Here is a 26,483-nt window from a genome sequence, read left to right as displayed (position 1 = left end):
GATGATTTCTTTCAAGATGTTAATTAAGGGGGAAACTTCTATTCTGCTTTCTGAACATAAAAATAAATAACTCATCTAACTAGAATAAAAAAAAAACATTTTCCATTTCAAAGTTTCAATTACACTATTTTGGTTATCCATATATTCTGTTTTTCTTTTACCTTCGTTTACTGTGTTTTAGATGAATCGCCTCACAGACCTAAGTCTTGAATTTACCATTGATATGTCTGTTTTAACTGTTTTCCCATTACAATAATGAATTACCTTTCCAATGTCATTATGCTAATGGTGATAGCGTTATTCAGGGATATACTAATATACACTGCACTTAGAGGGAAAAAATTCACCAGTTGTACTGTTAGCGTGCTACATGATTTATGTCAGATTTCTATGAATGGCAAAGGCTTTCAAAAGGAAAAGTTTTTCTCATCTAAATGTGTGCTTTAATTTTTGCATTTTGTGAGCACTTTGATTAGTGGTACACGGAGAAGCTCATTCCACATTGCAGTCCCTTTGATAAGTTACCTAAGTCATGCTCTTAACGCTTTCTTGTTATTTTCCTTTAGGGAATTAAAGATTACAATATCCTAACGAGGATCACTCAGCTCGGAATAATTATCTCACTGATTTGTCTCGCCATATGCATTTTCACCTTCTGGTTTTTCAGTGAAATTCAAAGCACCAGGACAACAATTCACAAAAACCTCTGCTGCAGCCTTTTCCTCGCTGAGCTGGTATTCCTTGTTGGGATTAATATAAGCACAAATAAGGTGTGTAGAAACGCCCCTTACCCACGTGCTTTATTCTTGTTTTCTCTTGTATTTTCCTAAATAAACATATCACATAAACACAATTACAATTAAGGTCTTAATAAGATATACATACTAGACAGTGATTCCTTAAACTATCTTTTTAAAGATTTGATAATTGTAACGTATATAAACAACCTACTCGTCAAGTTCATTAAACACAAATATCTCTCGTTATGTAAATTATTGGGAAAAGATAAATTTTATAACAAGGAATCCCCATTTTGTTTGTACCTGAGCAATAATCAAGGACTAAGGAGGGAAAGAATGATAAACAAAGCTTATTTTAGGATTGGGACCGAGCATAACTGCAGCACCAGGGATAAGTGGGCTCTACCTAGGACCTCGCCAAAGAGTTTTATATTTCATTAACCTAGGGCTGTGCAGGAGCAGGGTTAAACATGAAATATGTGCGTTAAAAACGAAGTGCTGTGAGAGGAAATCGGAATTTCAGACTGGAAGATCCAGCAGGCACGATGAGGTCCTACCCCAAGTGAAGCAAAGGAGGAAGAAAGCGTTAAACAATGATGCGGTTCTAAGAAGGCTCATCACAGTTACCATGGAGCCCTTTCATTCGTCCTTGAGCCGAAAGCACTGATCACAGGAACCTCCTTGATCTCTAGGGAGCAGGGATGTCTGTAACCCAGAGTCTGGCAGCAGCCCATGGTGGGTGGTGTGAGCAGAATGTTGGAGTTCGCACAGAGCAGAGAAGCATATTCTCGTGACCAGAGTGCCTTCTGGTTTCCGGTCCTCTTAGTCCTTCCAAGGACTGAAGCTAGCAGTAGTTACCAAGTTTCCTTTCTGAATTAGGTGCAAAGGAGCATGTATTTTAAGTAGTGTACACCAGACTATAAACATCCTATCTGTTTTGACACCTCTCCGTTTTGCACACTCCCAGTAGTCTTCTATCATTTCTTCCCACCTTCGTGCCAAAATTATTCCTTAAGTGTTTTAAGTTCTCCCCCATCAGATCTGCCCATTTTGAACTTTATCTCAACTCCCACCTCCTCAATAAGTGCCTTCCAAATTCAATTTCCAGAAATTTTTCTGTTCCTGAACTTTATACAGCACAATCCAACATATTTTAACACCTTCTTGGATTATGTGGTTTCAATAAGGAAAATAGGGATGTGAGTTGTGCAACCTCCCCAGAGATGAATTTTATTAGTTTTACTTTAAAGGTCGTGGGTAACTACTGTTAGTTCTTATAAGCCTAACTCTAGTGTTAGGTAATCAATAAATACTCAGGAATGATGTTTAACTAAAAGCCACTTCAAATTTATTTAGTAATATGACAGTTGAAAACAATTCTCCAAGAAACATTTCGGTAAAATGTACTGTTTGTTTTGTGGACTCAATTTTTTACTTAATCAAGATATTCATTTTATTTTTTATGGTATGAACAATAATTTCCATTCTTTGTGCTTGAGTAAAATGGGAAAGAGAAATATCTCCACATAGAAGTCATCATAAATCATCACACAGTCACCAAGACACTAATATTTCACATATGACCCAATTTATCCCAGAACATTGATGAATGAAATGAGAAGTCTCTGGACAGTGCTAAGCTCTATCACAAGATTAGTTCATGCTTACCATCAATGTAGTACAGTTCTGTCAAGTCAGCTATAAGTAGCACATCTTAAATAGCAAGACTGAAATATTTTATTTAAGTTCTCTCTTATTTATGTATATGCGTATGCAGTTGATTAATGAGGCCAACAGACTCCCTGGAATTGAAGTTGCAGGTGGTTGTGAGTACTGGGAACTGAACTCTGGTCTTCTGCAAGAGCAGCGAAAGCTTTTATACTGAGCCAGATCTCCAGCCCCAAGACTGGAATATTATAATGTTGTGATATAAAGTGACATTTTTCATGAAGAAAGTTGAGAGGTGTTATGAGAATACAGAGGAAATGTTGCTGATGGCTTTTCCCTTCTATCTCAGCTCTTCTGCTCCATCATAGCTGGCCTGCTGCATTATTTCTTTTTAGCTGCCTTCGCTTGGATGTGCATTGAAGGCATACACCTGTATCTCATTGTTGTGGGGGTCATCTACAACAAAGGATTTTTGCACAAGAATTTTTACATCTTTGGCTATCTCAGCCCAGCTGTGGTTGTTGGATTCTCAGCATCCTTAGGCTACAGATATTACGGCACTACCAAAATGTAAGTTAAAAGGACTATATGAGCATTCAAACACACTACTGAATATTCTTCACGTATCTTTAAAAATGCTGGTTTTTTAGAGTATATACAAAATATTTATAGATTTTTTTTGTCTTTCATTTACTTTTCAGATGCTGGCTGAGCACTGAAAACAACTTCATTTGGAGCTTTATAGGACCCGCCTGTCTCATCATTCTTGTAAGTCTATAAAAACTACTGTTAAAATTTAGGGACTATGATTCCAAACTAAATTTCCAGTAATCAGTTATTATACTTTGTAAAACCTGATTTTCTGACTCTTTGTTTGGTAATATCACATATATACATATATGTATACATATACATATGTGCATATATATATATGAATTGAGAAAATTACATAACTTACAAACACAGAACAATTATCATTCATCTTCCTTGGGGAAAAATAAACCTTTGCATAACAGGAAAAAGCATCTTGCACTAATCAGTAGGGTCTCTTCTTACTGCAATAGTGAAAGTGTGCCAACCACCTGATAATCTGGTATTTCGGATGTTTATGTTATTTAATCTCTTATCGATGATCCATCATCTTTGAAGATTAGACTGTCATCCTTTTGGTTTTATCATCTTTGTGTACCCTGTCATCATAAAGTGATTTTAAACTAAATTGCAACGTCAGGGACAAGAACCCACTATTTCTCAGGAACAGACAAGTCATCTATTGATAGTCCTATTTCAACAAGGAAGAGGGCCTTTTAATTCTTACTGAAAGTGGTTTCAAACCTACAAATTTTGCAGGTATTATATGTTCCATTCTAAATAAAGACATTTTTTATATGACTCAAGAGCATTTCTAAGTGCTGAACATTTTCAGCGCCTTTCTGAATATAATAGTCTGTCAATGAATCTGGGCAGTATGACAAGATGCTAGAATGGAATAAATTGTCAGAACAAAAAATTGTGCCAATAATTTGGACAACTTTGTTCCATGTTTTTTGGCTATAAACTAGTCATCTTTTTGTTTTTTTTGTTTCTCTCTTTTCACTTGAATGTTTTATGATTGTGAGGGAGTTGCTAAATACAGACGGACTTCATATGCAAAGCAATGAATGGGCTTTCATCAAGCTTTATTTGTTAATGATGTGGGTAAAAATCAAGTACATTCAAAAATTATACTTCATATTCATCACAGAAAATTGTTTCTAATTCTCAAAATTAATCCCGCAAATATCTTTAAAACAACTGGCTAGATTTCAGCTACAAGCCTTTGAGCTAATTCATTGCAAATCCTATCAGAATATAGACTGAACTACATCCTGTTCACATGTCTGCACTGGTAGCGTGATACGAGTATTTTATATGAAGACAGTTTACATGTTCTGTTTTACTGATCCCTCCTCTGCAGAGCAAGGCATGTCAGTATTGTTTTACAAGTGATATTCTGTGGAATAATGATTCTTAGTGTTTAGATGAAAAATGGAAGGCTAGAAATTAAGATGAAAACAGGGAGAAATGAGAGCATGTTTCTCTAAAGTAGGAGAGAAGTATTCTTCATAGAATGATTTCATATCATTCTTTAAACTTGCTTATAAATGAGGAGAGGTATCTTAATTAAACAGACTTTGATGGGCTTATAAAACAATAAGTCCTCAAAGCTTTCCAAAAGCATAAACAGACACCATCACAATATTCTCGTTTGAAATTAATGACTCATTGTTTTTCTGTAGTTCAGTTTTGACATCTGTGATTCAGTGGATGGCGTTCTTGGCAGCCCTTGTACCTCTTGCATGATTTCCACTTCATTTCCCTGTACCTCCAAACCACAACCTTAGCCTTGTGTGGATATCTGCTTGAATATTTTACTTACAGAGTCCTTCCCTTCAATGATCTTGACACTTTCTGCAAAGCTTTGCTTTCCGAAATCTTGTTATTAATTAGTGAATAGTCATGGGGTCCTTCCTAGGTTTTAAACTAATCTCTTTCTGAAACACACTCTCATAGAATTTGGATTCTAAACTTTTTAGTGCTTTTAATGATCTGTTATATTTGCTAACTTCCTCAGAGTAATATACTATATTTTGGTAACCCCAGAACATAGAACTGACTAATAAGTCCTCAATAATAATTTAGTCAGTTTTTAATTCTAATTGATTCACTGATGAAACTATAGTAATGCATGCGGTAGAAAAAATGGTCAAGTGATATTTCTTCAGATATTTACTGCTTTCTCCTGAACTCAAAAGATAAATGGAAATAATTTCAGCACAATTCAATAATACAATGGGAAGTAAAACTTTATAAAACATCCATTCTTTAACAATTAAAAAAGGAAAATCCCAATTATTTGAAAGAGGATCTTATGACTTTTCTATTCTTACCTTTTATGGATAAAAATATCAAACAAAAACCAGATTTTGAAAACAAGAATTTTCACAGCACCAAATGATATGTATTAGAATGTGTGATCTAATGTAGCATATATGTATGTGTATGTGCAGATACTAACTTTAAAAATGTTAGTGACTGTGTAACAGCATTTAATTATAATGCAAAATATAAATTATAAAGCAAAATATAACATATATGCCTATCATCTAGACTTTGTTGTTTACAATACTGTCTGCATAAAAAGAATAGCTAAACTAAGCAAATAAAATGGGAAAATAGGAAATTAATGAAAATGGAAACATTAGTTTTCTAGAATAGAAACAAAACACAAGTGAACTTTTAAATTTAAATAATTAGTGGCTATATTGTTATAACCTCAAATGAGGGACAAGATTTCTTTCACCATTTCTCAGAATAAATGTAGTAAGAATTATACTAGATACACGTACTGTCTTGAACAACTTAGTCACTCTCATTCTTACATGAAATTCTTGAATTTTATTCATAGAGTAATACTGAGCTATTTTAAATGTTGCTTGCTAGGTTTTAAGAATGGGGCTCTAGGGCATGCTTGGCTTGGGATCATAATGTAAAATGCCTTAGAGAAAATATATAAATGAGTAAGAACTGAATTATTTCAGCTCTGGTGGCTTTTTCTGCCCCTAGGTATACTGTTTCAAACAAATAGTCACCCTTTTAATCTCGTTTGATTAGTGTTAACTGCTTAGATATTTGAACAGCAACATTTTCTCCATTGATCATATGAAAGTACTTCCTCAGGTATCGACTTGTTAATATTAAGGATCTCTTGAGTTCTGAAATACAAGCTGGTGAACCCATTGATTCTATCTATGAATCAGTACATATAACATTTAGATTGTGTCTAGGCATGAAAAGACCCACCTATGCCTTTGAAAGAATGAAGCTGGAGGAGAAAGAGACTTCTGAGTCTTTGTAAATGCAAGCTGCAAACTGAAGATAATTTCCATAATGTTTCCTTCAATATTTTTAATGCTAATGTTGAATTTTTTAACAAAACCTATACAAGCTATTAGATTCAAGTATACAAAAATAAAAAAGAGTTTGTAAAACATAATTTAACTTTTGAATAGAAACTGAATGTTCCCATAGCTATGTTCAGTTATTGAACAATAGAATATTCTTGATGGAACCAAATAGTAATTAGGCTATGTCCATATAAAGCATTTTCTTTAAAACTGTGAGCCTCATTAGAATTTAAATCAAAATGTTTATAATGGAGTGTTGCTATATTGCTGCTCTTACAGACATACTTAGATTGCCAGAGCTCTACTGGGGTTTCATAAAGGTCTCCTCTAATTGTTCTTTGTATGTCTACAGTCTCTTTCACTTTCACTTTTAAAAAGCACTGATTAAAACCTACTAAAAGTCAATTCTTTATATAACTCTTACATATGTACATTTATATAAAAATATATGTGTATATACACTCATATTATGTGATATAATTACATTTTGAATTTCCCAATTGCCCTAAGATCAAAAGACATATAAATTTATAATTGTACAAACACCAAATATTCTATCCTATACTTTAAAAAATATTTTATTTGTCACTATTATTTTATGAGTATGAAGATATTGCCTGTATGTATGTAAGTGCGCCCATGTTGTGCAGTGACACAGAGGCCAGAAGAGGGCATCGGATCCCCTGGAACTGAGTTACCGATGGTTGTTACCTGTCATGTGGGTGCTGGGAATCAAACACAGTCCTCTGCAAGAGCAACCAGTGCTCTTAACCACTGAGCCATCTCTCCAGCCTTCTCTTCTACACTCTTAGTCTCTGATGCTAACTATTCCTGATACCAAACTTTAGGTCACAGCCTGTACTGGAAGAAGCCAAGCTCAGCCACCCATCCTTGAGAATCCAATAAAACCGCCAAATTCATAGGTGTTTTTTGCTTGTTTGTTTTTTAAGGATACAGATTTGATGTAATCACATTGGGAAGACAGGCACAGAGATCCTGTGATTTCCTCAAATCTATCTTCAAAACCTACAGTGAGATTAAAGTTCAGGGCTGGAGAGATGGCTCAGTGGTTAAGGGCATTGGCTGCTTTTGCAGAGGACCTGGGTTTGGTTCCTAGCACCTATGTGGCAGCTAACAACTATCTGTAACTCAGGTTCCAGGAGAACTGATGCCCTCTTCTGACCTCCATGGGCATTGCAGCACACAGGTGCACTTACATACACACAGGCATTACACCCACACATATAAAATAAAAATAATGAAGAAGAAAACGTTTTTTAAAGGTTAAAATTTAAATAGAAAGACCAAGATATGCACGTTTAAGCAGTTCTGGGTGTGATCCTGCCCACCACTGACCCATCCTTGTCTCTGTGAGGTTATAAATCTTTCCTGGAGAGTAGTGTTTTCATGGAGAGTTTCAGCTCTGACTTCTGAGGCTTTTCATTTCCCAACATGAGGTTCCTGGGAAATTTTCAAGTTCTTTGACTTCATTGCTTTGATAATCTAATCCAAAAATCATCTCTTTATAATATATTCATTTCTGGCAAGTCAGTTACACTTCCTTCTTAATATTCATGCTCTATGGCACCAGATCACTGCATTGTGTACACACATACACCTTTAATACAAGCTAAAACAAACAAACAAGTAAACAAACCCCTGAATCATCTATGACCTGCAATAGATCGTATCCATCTTTCCTCATTAAAGCATGCAATTTTGCCATTATCAATGTTTATTTGAGTGTGGAGTGGTATTTGACAACTTCCCTAAGGATGAATATTTGTTTCCAATGTTTCCTTATTAAAATGGTATTGCATAAATAATCCTGACCCTATGGTGCATGTATCTACTAAAGGAGATTCTTAAAAAGTTCTTTCTAGAGGAAGAAATGTAAGTTTGTACCGATTTTAGAATTTATATAATTGTCCTACAAAACAATTATATGAATTGATTTTGTTCCACCAACAATATGTGAGAAAGTTCTTTTGCTTATATTTATGCCAAATAGTTTGCTACTTTGGTGTCAAAATGGTGATCTTGGAATAAATAAAGTCAAAAGAAAGGATCAAAATGGTCCAGGTGTTATGGAAGAATTGGGAGGGGTCCCTTTATGATCACCAGATGATATCAGAATATCAAGGTACCCTCTGAAGGGTCTTTGTCTCCTTAGAAGAATTTAAGAAGAGACTCAAATATAATCTCAAAGACAGTTGTATTAGCATTTAAAAGAAGAACCCCACGTCAGGCAAGCTGTAAATCAAAGCTCTGGGGAAGAAACTGGAAAAGCCATGTGGTTTAAGTTAAGCCAGCAGAGGTGAGCTGCAAGGTGAGCTGTCAGTTGCACTGTGGAGAGGGGAGTTTTAGAAAAACAGAGGGGACAAAAGCCCAAACTACCAGAAGAAGCATACTTGGGCTCTGACCAGCACCCTAAAGAAAAAGAGAGAAAAGAAGAATAGTTAAGTCAGGCTCAGAAAAGTGAATAGACCCATTCCAACCTCGTGGTGGCTCGTGGGAACTGCACAGAGGATTGGGAATTCCGGAAAGGAAAACAACACCTTCTCATTAAAGGAATGGATATTCCTCTGTACAGTGGTCCCTCGGCAGGTGATTGACCTGCCAAACTAGAGCAATTCTTAAGAGAGATGATGGCATGTCTCCACCTAGAGGTACATTCCAATCTTTACTATGACACAGGTATGTTGACACAGCAAAATCTTTGCTATGAGTCTATCTTGCACACTATGGGGAGTCTGGACCTCTGCTTTCTAGATTCCAGTAATATAACTATCCACAGATGGCAACCAAAATTACCCCTACACAGAGCTGGAAATCCCCTGAGTGTCAGGTCCTCAGTTCCCTTCCCTGGGACCTACCAAGAGTCTAGAGTTGTACAAATAACATTAATGAAGTGAGAGAAGAGTGGGAGGACCTGACGTCTTTAGAGCAAGGTTTGTTAGGGCACAAACCTAAGAAGGCAGCTCCACACAGGGCTGGAGGAGATGGGTACCCCTCGTGGCCCTGTACTGGAAGAGAAGGGACCTCTGTCACAGACTCAGGATTTTTATAATTTTTCCCTTGGAGGAGGGACAAGGGGTATGAGATTGAGGCTGAATCATAATGGGAAGGGCAGGTGCATGGTGGTGTAGACATGCCAGGGTCTGGGAAGGTGGCCAAAGGGAGGTAACCATGTAAGGAACACTCAGGACCTAATATTTCTCTATCATGTACAAATATCACAGATATGAGAAAATAATTGCAGTTGAGTCTTCCATCAGATGACCACATGAAAGATATTTTAGAGAGTACTACTCATTGAAATTTTAAAATTTGTGAAGAACACGTCACCGTTTTCTTTACAGATTTTAATGCTATCACATTTAGCTCCATCTTCAATGATGGAGTTTAAGGTCATTTAATAGTCTAAACTTTCTATATATTGTATATAAATAAGTATTTCAGTGTCTGTAACATTTTGTATATTTTCTGACTTACTTGAACAACAGATAGCTGGAATTTTTTTGAAAAAGATGAAGTGGAACTTTTAAAAAAGAAAATGAATAATACATTGATAGTTTTCAATATGTTCTCATACATACGAGTTGTATTCTTACCGCAAATACTTTCAAAGATAATGTCTTTGGGAATTTCATAAGACTTGGATGACATGATAGAAATTAGAGACCCAAAAATATTTTAAAAATATATCTTTAGTCTCTCAAACCCAATTATAAATAACTAAGAGGAAGCTAATCAGTAGTGTCCCCTTAGGAATTAGTTCCACTGTGCAGAGGGTTACAGCATGGCACACGAGAGGGAAACACTGATGGTATTGGTAGATCAAGATAGTCATTAGAATTGGTACTCACTTTACGTTTGTGTAATCTTTTAATCTTTACAAAACCTGTTAACATATCTCAGTTGATCCTCACAAAAGCCACTGTAATACATGAAAATAAGGAGTGGCCGTGTTCCGTAGATCAGGTTTTCTGGATTTTCACTCTCTGGTACTATAATCTAGGCTTATCGGTTTATAAGTGCCTAGAGGAGTTCTACTATTTATGATTTAAGAAGCAGATAAATTTCTCTAAATGGGTTGATTACACTGAAGCAAATCATGCATATTATTTTGAATCTAACTCAAAGCCTTCAAGAATTTGTTCATAGTGAATTTATAAAAATCCTTGACTATACCCGAGGACCAAGTACATTCTGATTGCCTTCTAAGAGTTACGCAGGGCTCTTGCCCAAGTCATCTACAATGTGTGGATGAAAAATCACAACTCTCACATCAAAGGTGATCAGAGACAGTTTATTCTGCAGCCAAATATGAGTGACCATGGCCCAGGAACACAAAGTCAGTGTACCCCAAATTCCATGTTCCAAGATGGAAGCAGTTTCATGAAGTTTTCATAGTAACAGAACAAAGAAAAGCCATAAATCAAGACGCTTTTCAAATACATTGGTACAAGCATTAAGTAGGCGGTTACAGCAAAAGAGAAATCTCAGCTATAGATACCAGTACCAGATGCTATCAGATGACACACAGCCTTCGAGTTGTTGGGAGCTAGAGCTTTGCTATTACATTCCAAAAGTTGCTTTGTATATTTCTTAGTCACAGGATTTTAGGTCAGAAACAGAGGTGGACAAGGAGAGGCTATTTATGGGGCTGAAAAAATGGCCCAAGATAAATGGTAACTAGGCTCTGGACCTGCAACATTCCAAACTCTCCACAATCACTGAAGTTCAAATCAGTTGGTTAGACCTCACAAAAGGTTCAGTTTCAAGATGCAGTTTTTCTGGGAACTTTCATTCATAAATGAGAGAGAAGGAGAGAGAGAGAGAGAGAGAGAGAGAGAGAGAGAGAGAGAGAGACTTCCATCAACTTTTATCATGATCTACTGCACACTTCAATATATACTACCTCACTATGAGAGAATATGCTATCTGGCCATGTTGATTTCATTTTCTCATATGAGAAAATTTTCCTGCTTCTTGCTAAATTGCACAAGAAGGGGACATTTAAATTTCCTTCTGATGGGAAGGGGAAAAAGCCTCCTGATGTTATCTATCAAAATGCAACTGCCCAAGTTGCTCAGTATTGAGGTCCAGGTTTTAATTATTGGCGTTTAATTCACACTTTGGGGCATGAGCACACTCACATCTGTACTCCCTGTGTAGTAAGCGGAAGCTGAGGCTGGATGCGGTTAAACAACACCCTGGCAGGAAGCTCAGGCTTCCAACTTGCATGCTGGACTTTTTCTCACCACATATCATCTTTCCTTGCGTAAGAACTTGAAGACAAAGTATCTATGAGGTCATGGAAAATCCTGTCCTCAGCTGCTGCTTCCCAGAAGCATTAATAATTTCACAATGAATTTTGATAGCTAGAAACTCACATATTTTAATGATTATTCATGAACTTTCTAATTTTTATTTTACTCAAAGAGGTTAAGAAACTAATACTTCCCATCTTGCTAAAAAAGGAGGAAATGGCATCTCCTGTCAATATTTCTGTCCCCGATTAGTATTGCTCTATTTAAATCCTTGCCAAGAATACCAACCAATCAATCAAGAGCCTTCCTGTGGGGCCTACAAGATGACTCAGCAGGTAAAGGACTTGTTCTTCAAGCTTGACAGCCTGAGTTCAATCCCTGGAGCTCACATGAGGAGAAAACTGACTCCACAAAGTTGTCCTCTGACCTCAGCAAGCACACTGTGACACGTGCACCTCCCACACAAAAAAGTAAATAAATAGAAATTTTAACGCCTATTTAAACCCTTGACTGTATCAGAAATCAGATCAAGACATGTTGCACCGCTCGTCTAGACACTTATTATTCTCTTCATTGATATTTGTCAATAAGGAACTTTCAGAACATCTGAAAGTTCCTTTTGTCATTTTTTTTTTACTCACAGAAAGGTAAAATTGGTACTTTACCTACCTTTATCTTTCATTTCCTTCTTATGGTTTGCAAATCTCTTTTCATTAGGAAAAAACTGTATTCTATTAGATGAATTTTAAAGCCTTTATGATTTAATATTTGCCCAATTACCATAAAAACTATTGATGTAGATGGTATTAGATTAAAAAAATAGGGAGGATGAAATTAAAATACCTTATGAAATTGGGCCCTAAACTTTAACATTGATATTTCATGAACACAGTTATTCCGAAATATTAAAATCCATTAAAACTATATTTTGAACTGAAATCCTGCAAATGAGTGTCAAATGATACTCGCAAAGAGGTACAGTATGAAAAAGGACTAAAACCACACATAGGAAACATGTAATGTTTTAGACAAGCAAATCTGGTCATTTATTCATCTACCAGTTTGTATGTTTCCTTTTTTCTGCATTTCGTATTGAATATTTTGATTTTCATACAATATAATTTGATGGTATTTAAATCCCTTCTCCTACCCACTTCCCCTTATTGGCCCCCACCCAATTTGATGTACATATACATATATATATATATATATATATATAGAGAGAGAGAGAGAGAGAGAGAGAGTCTAATTCTGTTTCCAAATGTCCTTCAGTGTGGTTCATCCACTAGAGTCTTCTAAACTAAACCTACCAAGAACCTCATGCTTGAAAAAGACTGTCTCTCCCCCCTCCCAGCAGCCATCTATTGCCACAATTTCTTTACATGATGTTGGAGCTTCTTACCCACTTCCTCATGTCTATGCTGGGATTTTTTTCTGATTTGAGCTTGCAAGGGGCTTGTGAATGCTGTCACACTTGCTGTGAGTTCATATGAGTAACTGACCAGTTATCTGGAAAACACTGTTTCCTTGGGTTTATTCACCACCTCTGATTCTTACCACTTCTCTGCCACCTCTTCTGCAATGATCCCTGAGCCTTGGGGGCAAAAGTTTTATATAGAATGCCAAGAATGGACTCCTTCTCTAGAAGCTGTTGACCAAGGGTCCTGTAAACCCTCAAACAATACTGGCCATTGCCCCTGCTCTTGGTTGCCCACCAAAAATGAAAGACCATATTGTTGAAGACTCTACATACATGCGCTGTAAATCTATCAAGGGAAAACACAGCTAGTGCTAACTTCAAAGCTTCACCTCTCCTGGCTAGGTAGATTTCATAGTGCTGGAAGGTGCTATTCAAGCTGCCGAAAGGAAAAATAATCATTATCTTTACCCAGCTTTAAGTCCTGTGAACTACAATAACAACTGCCCTGCAAGATGTGCACACCAGTGTAATAATGGCACGAATATTATGGATTTAAGGTCCACTTCCTAGGATGAAGCCCATACCTGACACTGATATCAGGCTTAGGAATCTGAGACTGGACAAGTCACAGGATGTAGGGGAGAACATAATGCTAGTTTTCTACTAAATAGTTATTGTATTAAACTGACTCTTAATGACGTATCCTTATACCCATAGATTAATGCATCTCTCAACTCCTGTCAGAGAAGTTTCCTTATGTAATAGATGATGATTAACACAGAATCCCACAAGTGGCCAATGTGCAGTGAGCAAGGGGCTGCACAGTGCTTAGCCCTGAATAGGAAACTTGAATCAGTTCACAACTGTCTTACCTTCAGCATTTGTTCATGAGATAAAGTCTATAACTTTTCACATAGTTTACCTAAGAAAGTTGCTGATAATTTTTTTAAAAAACATGGAGCCTTGCCTCATGTGGTAGCTCATAACTTTAATCCCAGCACTGGGGAGGCAGAGGTTGATGGATCTCTTTGAGTTCCAGGCCCTCTTGGTCTACATAGCTACATAGCAAATTCCAGGCCAGCTGGGACTGGATAATCAGACCCTGTCTCAAAACAAGCTGCTTGTGTTTAGCCCACACCTTTAACCCCAGCATTCAATAGGCAGAAGCAGGCAGATCTCCTTGAGATCAGGATCAGCCTGGTCTACATAGTGAGTTCCAAGTCAGTTGGGGAAGTAGGGCTCCAGGGAGACCCTATCTTAAAAACAAAAACAACAAAAAGAAAGTGAAGATGGTGATAAAATACTTCAAAATGGTGATGCTGTGTGGTGAACCTGAGAAAACAGCTTTATTCCAAGATTATTTTTAAGTAGTTCTTATTTTCTACAAAACGAGAATTACTTGCCATAAGTCCCGTCTGATTACCAGTAAAAGCCACTGTGAGTCCTTTTATAACTACCCACGTACACAAAGAATGCAATAGCTTTTGACCTCCTGTGTCTGGGTGTGTTTGAATGAACATGAAGATTGCCTTGTACTCACATAGGATTGAGAAAGAGAAGTGGGGCATTGCTCATGTTCTCTCGTGTTTAACTCCACGTAACAGAATATTCACTGCACAGGTGACTCTCACAGGATACCCAGGAGACATGGCTGAATTGGGAGGAAGAGCATGTCAGATCTGCCTGACCTTGTTAATAGAACATTCACTGAATACTAACCTGAGCAGAACGCTGCCCAGCAGTCCAAGCAAACAGTGATGTAGAGACACCTTCCTTAAGAGACGTACAACTTGTAGCCCACCTCCTGCTCAGCATCCTCACAGGTGCTCTTCAATCACACTGCCTGCTAGGCAGGCTTCCACCATCTTTCCACCTCAGCCTCTCTCTCCTGAATCATTTCCTCTGACTCCCTTCTAGTTATTTCTAGTAATCACACATGCATCTTTTATATTTCAATTCTGACACTGCCTAAAGGAAGCTGTCCTAACTCATTGGTCTATAATAAATATTTTGCTAATGCTTTCAAAAATAGAAGCCCACGTGTTTTCTTCTGGAATACTTTTTCCCAGTTCACAACTGCGCATATATTCTTATAAATAAGTGGCTGATAACTGGTGAGTATTGATCTTGTCTTTAGATTTTAAGTTCTATAAGAACAAAATATTATGGGTTTTCTTGCATAGTATTGATCTTAAGTTTCAGCGTATAGTAATCACTCAAGTAATTGTGTTAAGAGAATAAATGATGGGTATAATAAGACAAAGTTGTTCAAAATGCACAATCCTTTCCCACAGAGGAAATTTACACAAAGAAATCAAGTATAAACCTGGGAAGCTTTCACTAAAACCTATCACTTTTTCTTTTCTTCTTCGGAAATGATTTTGTGTCTGGGATAGTGAACCTATCCATGGTGTATTTTCACTAAGGCATTTAACACTGGTGTTTTACATTCAACTGAACAAAATGAGGTCCTGGCCAGGCAGTGTTAGAGGTTTCAAAGGCAGTGATTAGTGAAGGGAATACCCTGTGAGGTCTTTCTGTGTCCTGCATCTCCAATACCTAAATGAAGGTAGCAACAGCAACTGCACAAAACAGCAGAAGACTAAGTCAAAAGAGGAAGGATATCCTCTAAAAATTAAAAGGCGAGAAAATTTAAGAATTCAGGGAACAATTTTATATCACTTCCATTCTACCCCATATTAAAATTTAACTTGGTTTGGGGCTGGAGAAATGCTCACTGCTTGTGAGTATGTGCTACTCTTGCTGAGGACTGGAGTTCAGTTCCCCACACACACATCCGGTGGCTCACAAACACCTGTAAATCCAGCTCCAGAGGATCCAACACCTCTAGGCTCTGTGAGCAACTGTGTTTGTGTGCACATGCCCACATGCAGACAGTCGAACACATACATAATTGAAAGTATTAAAACATTTTTAATTAATTTGGCAATGACTTTAAATATTGTATCTTTGAATTTAATTGTGAAGTCTGTATTAAATTAGAAGGAATAAGCAAATGATTATAGAAGCTAATACAAAATGCTGTTGCTCTTGCTAACCCCAAGCCATGTGTTATTCCATAGCAGATATACACGGGGCAGTTTTCACATCCTATACCTTAATAAAAGAGAATTCATCCTACAGCTTCCCTTTTCACATTGAACGGAACAACTGCAGTAAATGTTCTTCCAAGTTTCTCCTTTACCTTTATTTGTTTTAGTATTTTCTATGTCTTATGACTAACTACCATTAAACAATCTGTAAAAATATGTCTGTGACATTCATTTATACCCACTTGGGGTCACTTTATTCTTCAAGTTGATAAATTTTTCATTCTGTCCTCCTTTGGATTCTGATTACAGAGAAGTAGAATATGCTTTCAAACACTGAAAAACATCAAATGTGAAGTATGAATAATTCTCCTACTGCCTAAGATGGCTGTTTGTTAAAATAGAATTTGGGTCATAGAACTGGAGAGCCCTTAATTAGCAAACATAGGGAACTGCAGCAGTAGGGCCTCTCGTGAGGAAGGACCCTGGCAACTTCATGGCATAGACTTTTGGTTGTGGCTGCTGCTCATGTATCCAGGTTTCAGATTAATGAATGTGCACCATAAATTCATGCATCCATGGTTTCTGTTAGCTATCAAGCTGAAGATGCCCCTTGTATGCGTAAAATACAGGAGGTGGATCTTCAGCATTTCTCTTTCTTTGTACATCTTTGACCCCATTATTCCTAGAAGGTCATTGCATTTTTATGGTTTACAATGTATCTGTTTCTTTTTTCTTTCATCACGGTATATCTCTAGTCAGTCCTACAACATCATCACATTTTGATAACATGACTCTTTCACTACTGTTACTTTTCTTTTTCAATAGTTTAGCTTTAATGAGATACTTTGTATTCAAGTCTTCAAGATGTGAAACAAAAGAATGATGATTGTAAATGTTTCTTCAGTTAATGAGTTACCAGTTAATGACTCCTTTACATAACCATTAGGGTTGCTTGAGACGTGAGTCTGTCATCTAAAAAATTTTTTTTGCTTATTTTTATTTTATATGTATGAGTGTTTTACCTACATGTATGTGAGTGCGCCATGTGTCTGCAGTACCTGCAGAAGCCAGAGGAGAGTGTTGGAGTCCTTGGAGTTACAAAGACTGTTAGCTGCCATGTAGGTGCTAAAAATTGAATCTGGATTGAACCTGAGTCAAGAACACCAGTTCTTAGAGTCCGAGCTATCTCTCAAGCTTCAGAATATGTCAGGGTTTTTTGTGCTTCTTGTGCCTCTGTTATATACAAGTTATTGTCCCTGTCCTTGAGAATACATCATAAAAAAATGTAATTTTTACTCTTGGATCTTGGATTCTAGACAGAGTCAGCAATGGTCATGTTTTCGTTAATAATGTTTTGGTGAGATCCTCCAGTTCTCATTTGTTTACATTTTCCTTGAGACTGTTTTGATGGTAAAGCCGAGTTGATAGGAACAGCATGGCTCTCAAAACTTCAAGCACTTATTTTGGACCCTTTACAGGAAATGTTTTCTGGCCTCTGTTTTACATTGGTCCAGACCATCATGTTGCTTGCATTGTAAAGTCTCTTAGACTAGGATACTCTGTCCAATGATTAGCCTTTCAAATAGTTACTCTTCATTTTATGAAATCTTATTGAGTGGTTTTGACCTAGAAAAATAATTATGGACCTAGAGAATATTCAGTAACCATGAGGAATTATTTATATGGATGATCACTGTCTGATACTGATTTATTTCCATTTCAGTAGTTATTTTGCTGATAGTTTTTTGAAGAAAGTCATGAATGTGGAAAACAGTTATCTCTTTTATAATAAAAATCTATTCTCTGAAATAAACACTAGCAGACAGACCTTCTGGTAAGTAAAGGTAGTATTTACAGATGCAGTGAAACTGTACCACAAAAAAACATGCTTATACAACTGTTGGCTAGATGTGTCATGTATAGTGCTGGTCCCTTCAAGTATTAAAGAGAGTTTGGAAGAACATGGATCCATATGAATTCCATAATTACCTGTTTGTTAGAAAATTCACATATTGAGCATTATTCTGAATACTTTCATTAATTTTGTGAGTTTATGCAGACAAAAACCTATAAGTATTAATATTGCTCCTGTTAATACACTAAGAAACTAAAATAAGCAGAATTCCAAAATTGTCCCTATCAATATCAGACATGGAATTTCAACTCCAATGTAATTCTAGAAACCATGTATTCAATCTGTTTGGAAGCTGAGTCACCAGTAAAAAAAAAAGTACAAGTCCATACACTAATGAGTATGTGTTCACATCTTAACCATATACATTTTCTGATTTATGCATATCATCTTATTTTATATCTAATATGCTTATTATAAGCTATTCTTGAAAAAAACTAAAGAATGAAAGATGAAATGACAATATTTAATGTATTTTGAAATTCACACCAGTGAGATATTCGTACTTCATGTTCTGAAAGGAAGTGCTTATCTCACTGTATAGTAACCCAGGTCACACAAGAATGAGGTGAGTTTCTGCTATTCTGCAGTGTAGGGGATCGAACCCAGTATTTTGTGCAGATGTAGACAAGTCCTCTACCTCTGAGCTGCATCCGGAGCTCTGCTTCATGTTAATGATTACCAGAGCTACACCCTCATACAGATGCATTTAATGCACATTTTTGGGTGGCTGTAGGTTATTGTGTGGCAAAGCTCCCTAACTGAGTACTTGGTTCTAATACTCAGTCCTTCACAGTTTCAGTTAATGCTTTCTCTTTGCATTTTTAAATATTTATTGAAGGTATTGCATACTTGTTTATTTTTAAAAAAAAAACTATACTTAAATTTGGCACCAGATTATCTAACATGTATTATTTCAGTTTATTTACTGTCTCATGAAGAACAGTACTTTTCTTCAAATGAACATGATTTTTTTTAACTGACTAGTTAGTAGAAAACACGTAAAACGATGTCTAGCCACGTATCACTGATGTTACAGAAATCATGTATTGAACTGCTTAGTGCACAATCTTAAAACTGATCTGAAGCCGGGCGTGGTGGCGCATGCCTTTAATCCCAGCACTCCGGAGGCAGAGGCAGGCAGATCTCTGTGAGTTCAAGGCCAGCCTAGTCTACATAGTGAGTTCCAGGACAGCTGGGGCTACAGGGAGACCCTGTCTTTTTTTTTAAGTGGGCATGGTGGCATATGCCTTTAATCCCAGCACTTGGGAGGCAGAGGCAGGCCTAGTCTACATAGTGAGTTCCAGGACACCTCGGGCTACAGGGAGACCCTGCCTCAAAAAAAAGACAAAAAAACAAAAAAAAAAAAAAAAAAAAAAAACTGATCTGAAAACTGGATCTACATCCATAGCTGATATTGTCTTCTTCAAATAAGTAATATTTGAATGGAGAAATCAATTTATTTTTAACTCTGTCCATACACATATATTCATGAAGACATAAAAAGGAAAGGGAGCTTGGGGTGGTGGGGAAATAGGAAAGAAGGTGAGTATGGGGCCCTCTCAGTTCTACCTGACTGAATATTGTGAAATTACCTTCTAAATATGAAATAAGGTAATTTCACAATAATTAAACCTTAAACCCCTTTTTATCAAATCTTATTGGATCCTTATGGTTTCTGAACTGTCTAGCTTGCATGGAATCTCTTGCAACCTGGTTGGTAAAGAGGCTTACTTTAGAAGTAGGGACAATGCCAGTTGTGACTTTTTCCCATTTGTATATTCTTTATCGGTATTGATTTTATTACTAATATTACTAATTAACCATTCTTTGAATGCTTTCTTGTGTTGAGGTTATTCTGTGGTTACTAATATACTTTAATAAAAATATTTTAACCTCAGTGCACTTGGAGTCGCCCAATGCCTGTCAGCTTCCTTTATGAGGACTGCTTTGTTACAGGTAGATGCTGTGATCTGATCACCCACTTACATATCTTACAGTGGGTTGTATACAGTACATAGAAAGATAACAGAGAGTAAGCCTGTCTATTCTCAGGAACAAATGCCTTTAAAACAGCTCATGTGTTCCATATGAGTTGGAATGCTGTTTTTATTTTATTATGTTGCATTCCACTGATCACTGATGGAATAAACAAATAATATTTAGACTTATCAATAGGTGGAAAGCTTTCTTTTTGACCAATTTTGGAAAAGCACTGCATTGTTTGATCCCTTAAGAAGAGAGACGACATCTGAATCCAGGAGAGGATTGATTTCACAACACATTGTTTTAGTCTCTATTAGCAATGTTTTGTCATTGATGTCTTGACCAAACTTATTGACTGTAAACTAATAATGAACTGACTGTTGGCCAATTCTACAGTGTCTGCATAATTAAACTCTTCATATTGTACATATCAGTTTGCTTCTCCTTGCTGCTTTCAACTCGGCAGTGAAATATTTGATAACATAAACTTTGCAACCTATTAGAAAGAAATTTGGGGTCCAGTACTTCCTAACTATAATTCCAGGTTAGTCTTAAATCTCTTTATAATTCTGTTGTCCTAAATGGGAAAGAAACTTGATAGCAGTGTCATCAATAAGAACATTATAATTGTAAGAGGAGAAGGAATTAAGAAGGTGTGGGCAATTATCTGTCATGTAGAAAGCACCCAATGAAATTAACACTCAAAAAGTATTTTTGTCATGGTTTTGGAGTTTCAGTGTTAGAGTGATTTATGAGTGCATGCATACTGGTATATTATCCCAGAACACCTATTCATCCAAGTGAATTTCCCAGCAGGCAATGCCTGGTGGGTGAACACTGTTGTCTACTAAAGTGTAACTCTCAAGAGATTAGTGTAACATCACGGAAATTGTCATACCCCAGAGTGTTTTATCAACGATCTTCTCCTGTGATATTCAGAGCCTACTTGAATGTTCCTATTGTGTTTTCAGGCTGTTTCAGATGTTACAACATGTTTGAAACTCAGTATTCATTTTTTTCATAATTGTATACTCTACTTCCCTTTCTCCGCAGTTTACACCCTCTGGGGCTGCATGTCGGTAATCTCCACAGAGAAATATCTTTTAGTTTTGTAGATATTCCCAAGGCTGCTGATTCTGAACCGAGTGCTAAACAAGATGAAGCTCATGGTTTTAAAAGAGAGTTGCTTGATAGCTGTGTTGGATAGGTATACGTGGAAGAAAGGGATATTTGTTTTCTTCACAATTCTGACAATAGATCAATAAAAGCTGTTATATCATCATTTCTGTGAGGTTCCACTAAACTTGTGCTGCCCTGTATACCTAAGCTTTGCAGATTTTATTTCTAGTCATTTATTTATTATTTTGAAACAAGAAGTCATGGTGCCCAGCTTCACTGTGTAGCTGAGGAAGGCCTTGAATGTCTGATCTGCCTATTTCCACCTCTCATGCTGGGATTACATGTGCACTACCAGCCCGTAGTAGTTCCTGGAGATGGAACCAGGACTTTTTACATGCTAGGCAAGCATTCCACAAACTCGGCTTCACCCCCAAACCCTAATCATTACTTTATGAACAAAAGGTGTTTGGCAGTGCCAGTTCCATTCACTGCTTCCTGGCATAACTTCACCACACACACCCAGACACTTCCAAAAGGAAAGAATTCTGCCAAGCCCATGTGTATTCTCTGCTGTCAATCCTTTTACCTCTCCTTTTAGTCACCTCACACGGTTAGAGGATTTTAGCTATATTTGCACATACACATGTACTCAGGTTCTACAACAGTTGGGGCATCTGAAAATTTATCCCTCATCCTTTAAGATCTCTTTACAGTGTTAGAGCCTGGCCTCTGTGGAGAAGGTGATGGGCTTGGTGTTTCCCACTAAGATATCACTGCCCTCCATGACACAGATCAGATGTGAATTTGGAAGTTGTGAAGTCAGGGGTGACAGACGAAGTAGAGGATGCCAAATCATCTTGAATTCTAAATAAATAATGAATTCTGTATGTCCCAAATACTATACAGGTAACACATATGCTCAGTATTACTCATTGTAATTCTGAGGGGTAAATTAGCTAGTATCTTTTATATTTATCAGGTCTGACAATTTTATGAATGAAAGAATTGCACAAAGGAAAACTTCATCAGCACTTGAAAGAACAATTTGCATTTGTGGCTGTGAGAAGGAAGTCATTTGCTGGTTACAGTTAGTTTTAATCTTTTTTTATATTTTTTAAAATATTTTATTTTATGTGTACGGGTGTATTGCCTGCATGTATGTGAGTGCCCACGTGTCATGCAATGCCCATGGAGGTCAAAAGAAGGCATCGGATCCCCTGGAACTAGAGTTATGGACAGTTGTTAGCCACCATGTGGGTGCTGGGAATCGAACCCAGGTTCATCACATATGTAGAGCATCATAAACACAAGTTAATGATAAATTTATATTTATTGTATAACTGTGTAAATTTTTATTTAAAAGTAACAGTTACAGAGTATTTTGTTATATGTTTAGTATTTATATGTGATTCAGGAATGTATATGTATGTGTATGGCTATATGCAGATTTCCACATTTCTCTCTCTCTCTCTCTCTCTCTCTCTCTCTCTGTATGTTCTACTTGTACTAGAAAAATTGTCACAATCTGGCAAATTACAAAAGTACAAACATATTATCTCTCAATTCTATAGTCCAGAAATATGGATATGATATGGTTCAACTGGTTCTGTTCTTACAGTCTCTCTGGGCTAAATTCAAGGTTTCAGCTCACTGAAGCCTTCAAAGAATTCATTTCTGCATTCCTTCAAGTTTTTGACCCCAGTAAGGTCCATATGATTGTGAGACAGAAGCCCCATTTTCTTGCCGTCTGTTAAAGCCCCTCACACGTGGCCAGTTTTTCGTCAAAGCCAGAGCAGCTGTTGGTGTGTCTTTGTGCTCCAACTGTCTCTTCCTTCATTTCTTTCCCTGGGCTCCATCTCTTCTACTTTCTTTTTGCCAAATGTCGTCTGTCTTCAGCGCTCCCTGATGACAGCATTCAAGATCATCTCCTCACCCTAAAGTTTGTAACCTTATTCTACCTGGAAAATCTCTTTTTGCCATTTTCATAGATCCTAGGACTAAAGTGTGGACATGTTTTTTGGAAGAAGACATTATTTTGCTTACCACATACTCAAGTATCTTTGACACTGGGTATAAAGAGTGTTATAACCAAGGCATTTGAAGAGATGGTTCCAAAGGGGAAATGACGAATAGAAAATCAGACAGAAGACAAACTTCACCTCTGATTTAAGCTGGCTGATGGACAATGAATCATACTTTTTTATTTTGATGCTTAAATTGACAACTGCTTCATTAGTTAGACAGTTGTCTAAAGAATTGAGAATGAATGCCGTTTTATATGGCTTCTCAGTAGGCGAATAGAAACCTGCTGTTTGTTCATGGCAGATTTGTCAGAGGCCAGCTAATTTAAAGGTAATGAAATTATTTTAAATGACATTTAAGTTTTAATTATGACACAGTCTTAAATGAACCTGATTTCATTTGATATATATGAAAAACTGAAGTGTGGCTCTAAAGGTGTTGTAAAGAGCAATTTTCTCATTCTTTTCAGTGAGATCTGACATCAGCATATAGATGACTTCATCAATTATTGAGAAAAAGACTAAGAAAAGAAAAATGACTGATCAAGATGCTTCATTTTGAAGTCTGAGTTTGAAGGCCTTGGGTTGACTGTACCTGGAGGTCCAAATCCTTCAGAATTAGCTCTTGCTCCCCGCCAGCTCATCTATTTAAATTTCATATTGGGGAAAAACTAAATTTTAAAAATGCTTAAAGATATTTTAAATGTACTGTCAAGCAGAATTTGTATTCCAAGCTTTGAAATAATTCCAAGTATCTGAAGTTAAAGACCACAGCTCTGTAATGATAAACACCACGTAGGCGAGGGAACTTATGCTAAATTTAAAGTGACACTTTCTTGGAAGGGTTAAGTGTCGGTGAATTTGATTTCTTCCATGGCTTTCATTCTCTCTATATTCTAAAGCACAGCAGTAAATTTCAGTGAGCTTTCGTTGCCATCTAAGGTCTTCCCCTGTTTATTTCAATAAAGGCATCCTGGACTCAACTGACACACCACAACTGATCTAAAATGTAAGGCAAACGTGACAATGGATGTTCATTTATGAGTCTTTAGTCCCCATTCAAGGTGGAGCTAGCATTGAAGGCTAAATAACAAAGGAAGCCCAGCTGATAAGATGATGAAAGCTGGTTCTGGGACCTTTGGGTCAGGATCACAGCTTAGATGTCCTTCAGATAGAGAGGTAGATGCTAACAGAGAATGAAATCATTTTTTAAACTTTATTTACTTATCTTTATTTTATGTGTATGAGTGTTATGTCAACATTGTATGTAAGTGGCACCCATGTTGTACAATGCCAGTGGAAGACAGAAGAGACTGTCAGATGCCCTGGAACTGGAATTATAGACAGTTATTAGCTGCCATGTGGGTTCTGGGATTCGAAGCCACGTCCTTTGAAAGAACAGTCAGTGCTCTTAACCACTGAGCCAGTTTTTATTTCTATATAATATTATTTTAAGCTACTCCTTGTTACCTTATCTCAGACTTACAATGGTTTGATTTTTTATTTTTTTGAGACAGGGTTTCTCTGTAACCCCAGTTGGCCTGGAACCCTTTATGTAAACCAGACTGGCCTCAGTCTCACAGAGATCTGCCTGCTTTTGCCTCCCAGTGCTGGGATTAAAGGTATGTCACACCACCACGCCAGGTTTGTTTGGAGAATTTTTTTCTTAAAAAGTGCTTTCCCATTCCATGTAAGCTGTAGAGTTTTAATTTCTACCTCTTAGTACATAGGTGATATGCCTTTGGATGCCATCAAATGATACCAATTCTTTATATATGGTTTATGACACTATAGGAAAATGATTTAAATTAACTTATATTTATGGGCAAAGAAATAATATAAGCAATGCAAAAGAAGTAAATGTAGGCTTTGCCAGTTAATCAAGTTTCTAGATCATAAAATATTGAAATAGAGCCAGGCATGGTGGTACATGCCTGTAGTCTCAGCACTTGGGAGGCAGAGGCAGGCAGATCTCTGTGAGTTCAAGGCCAGCCTGGTTTACATAGTGAGTTCCAGGGCAGCTGGGGCTACAGGGAGACCCTGTCTCAAAAAGACCAAAAAAAATATATTTTGAAATAGAAATTTTGGCATAGCTAAATTGGCAGTACGTATTCTACTTTCTTAGAGGTCTTTATCTGGAACTATTGAGATAGGTGTCAAAATTATTGCAAAGCCAAGCACAGGGGCACATACCTGCAATCCTAACACTTTAGAGGCTAAAGCACAAGATTATGATTTCAAGGCTAGCCTGGGCTACAGAGTGTGACGTTGTTTCAAAACAAAAATCTATGGCTAAAGAGAAATGATCTTAATTCAGAAAACAGTAGACAGCAAAAGGACAGGAGAGGGATTGAATAATTCATAATAAAAGGCATCGAGAATGGGGCGATCCTTACTAACATGACTTAGGTGGGACTCTTGCTAAATAACAGGTCAAGGTCAGCTATCAAGAGTGAGCAAGTGACTGGGTACTGAGAATAATAAGAAAGACTTTCTACAGGCAGCTTTGTGGAGTTTTGATGAAACTGATCTCTACAAGGATGATAGTGAAGTTTGAAGTCAAGGTTGGGTTGAGCTTGTTCTCAGGCACCTAACCGATGTTCTTACAGCAGAACAGTGACTGGCACACAGGGTTGGCATTGTCTCAAACAACAGACTACATGCACGATCATTCTCAGCATCCACAGAACCGAGCTCAGGGCTGATTTTATCATTTGAATTTCAGCTTTTTTATACAAGGATGATAGTGAAGTTTGAAGTCAAGGTTGGGTTGAGCTTGTTCTCAGGCACCTAACCGATGTTCTTACAGCAGAACAGTGACTGGCACACAGGGTTGGCATTGTCTCAAACAACAGACTACATGCACGATCATTCTCAGCATCCACAGAACCGAGCTCAGGGCTGATTTTATCATTTGAATTTCAGCTTTTTTAAAAAAATGTGCTCTGAAGGCAGTACATAGAGTGAGATTAAAACAGAAACGGCAAGGAAGAGGTTGGAGAGATGACCCATTTTGTAAGAGTTCCTGCTGTGCAAGCTGGAGGACATCAGTTCAAATCCCCAGAACTCACATGTACCAAGCTCTTGCCATTGTATTCAACATCGGATAATTCAGACCATTTAGAAAATTCCTAAATGAAAATTTTAAACCCCATATTTGTATCATAGTGAATAAAAATAATATAATCAAGGTGTTTGTAACACTTGACTACATTAACCATAATACCTTTTGATAAAGACACTTAAACCCATTTTTCCTTATATTTGGAGAAATGTGGGTCTGTGATATAAGAATTAACCTTCTCACTTGTCTACAAGCACCTAAATCTTTTTAGTATGTC

At 37.0% G+C, this 26,483-nt stretch overlaps 1 protein-coding gene across 3 annotated transcripts in view; it reads left to right on the top strand.

Moving 5' to 3' along the window:
- Positions 1–26,483, top strand: part of Adgrl4 (adhesion G protein-coupled receptor L4) — a 97,746-nt gene that overhangs the window by 65,038 nt on the left and 6,225 nt on the right. For all 3 annotated transcript variants that reach the window (XM_017796411.1, XM_008826206.2, XM_029560301.1), the window contains 3 exons: positions 567–770; positions 2,758–2,978; positions 3,110–3,176. In XM_017796411.1, coding sequence (XP_017651900.1) covers positions 567–770; positions 2,758–2,978; positions 3,110–3,176 — 492 coding nt within the window. The remainder of the gene's footprint in view (positions 1–566; positions 771–2,757; positions 2,979–3,109; positions 3,177–26,483) is intronic.

The sequence above is a fragment of the Nannospalax galili genome, unplaced genomic scaffold (genome assembly GCF_000622305.1).
Source record: "Nannospalax galili isolate Female #2095 unplaced genomic scaffold, S.galili_v1.0 scaffold9, whole genome shotgun sequence".
NCBI lineage: Eukaryota > Metazoa > Chordata > Mammalia > Rodentia > Spalacidae > Nannospalax > Nannospalax galili.
This window is presented reverse-complemented; position numbering and strand designations above follow the sequence as displayed.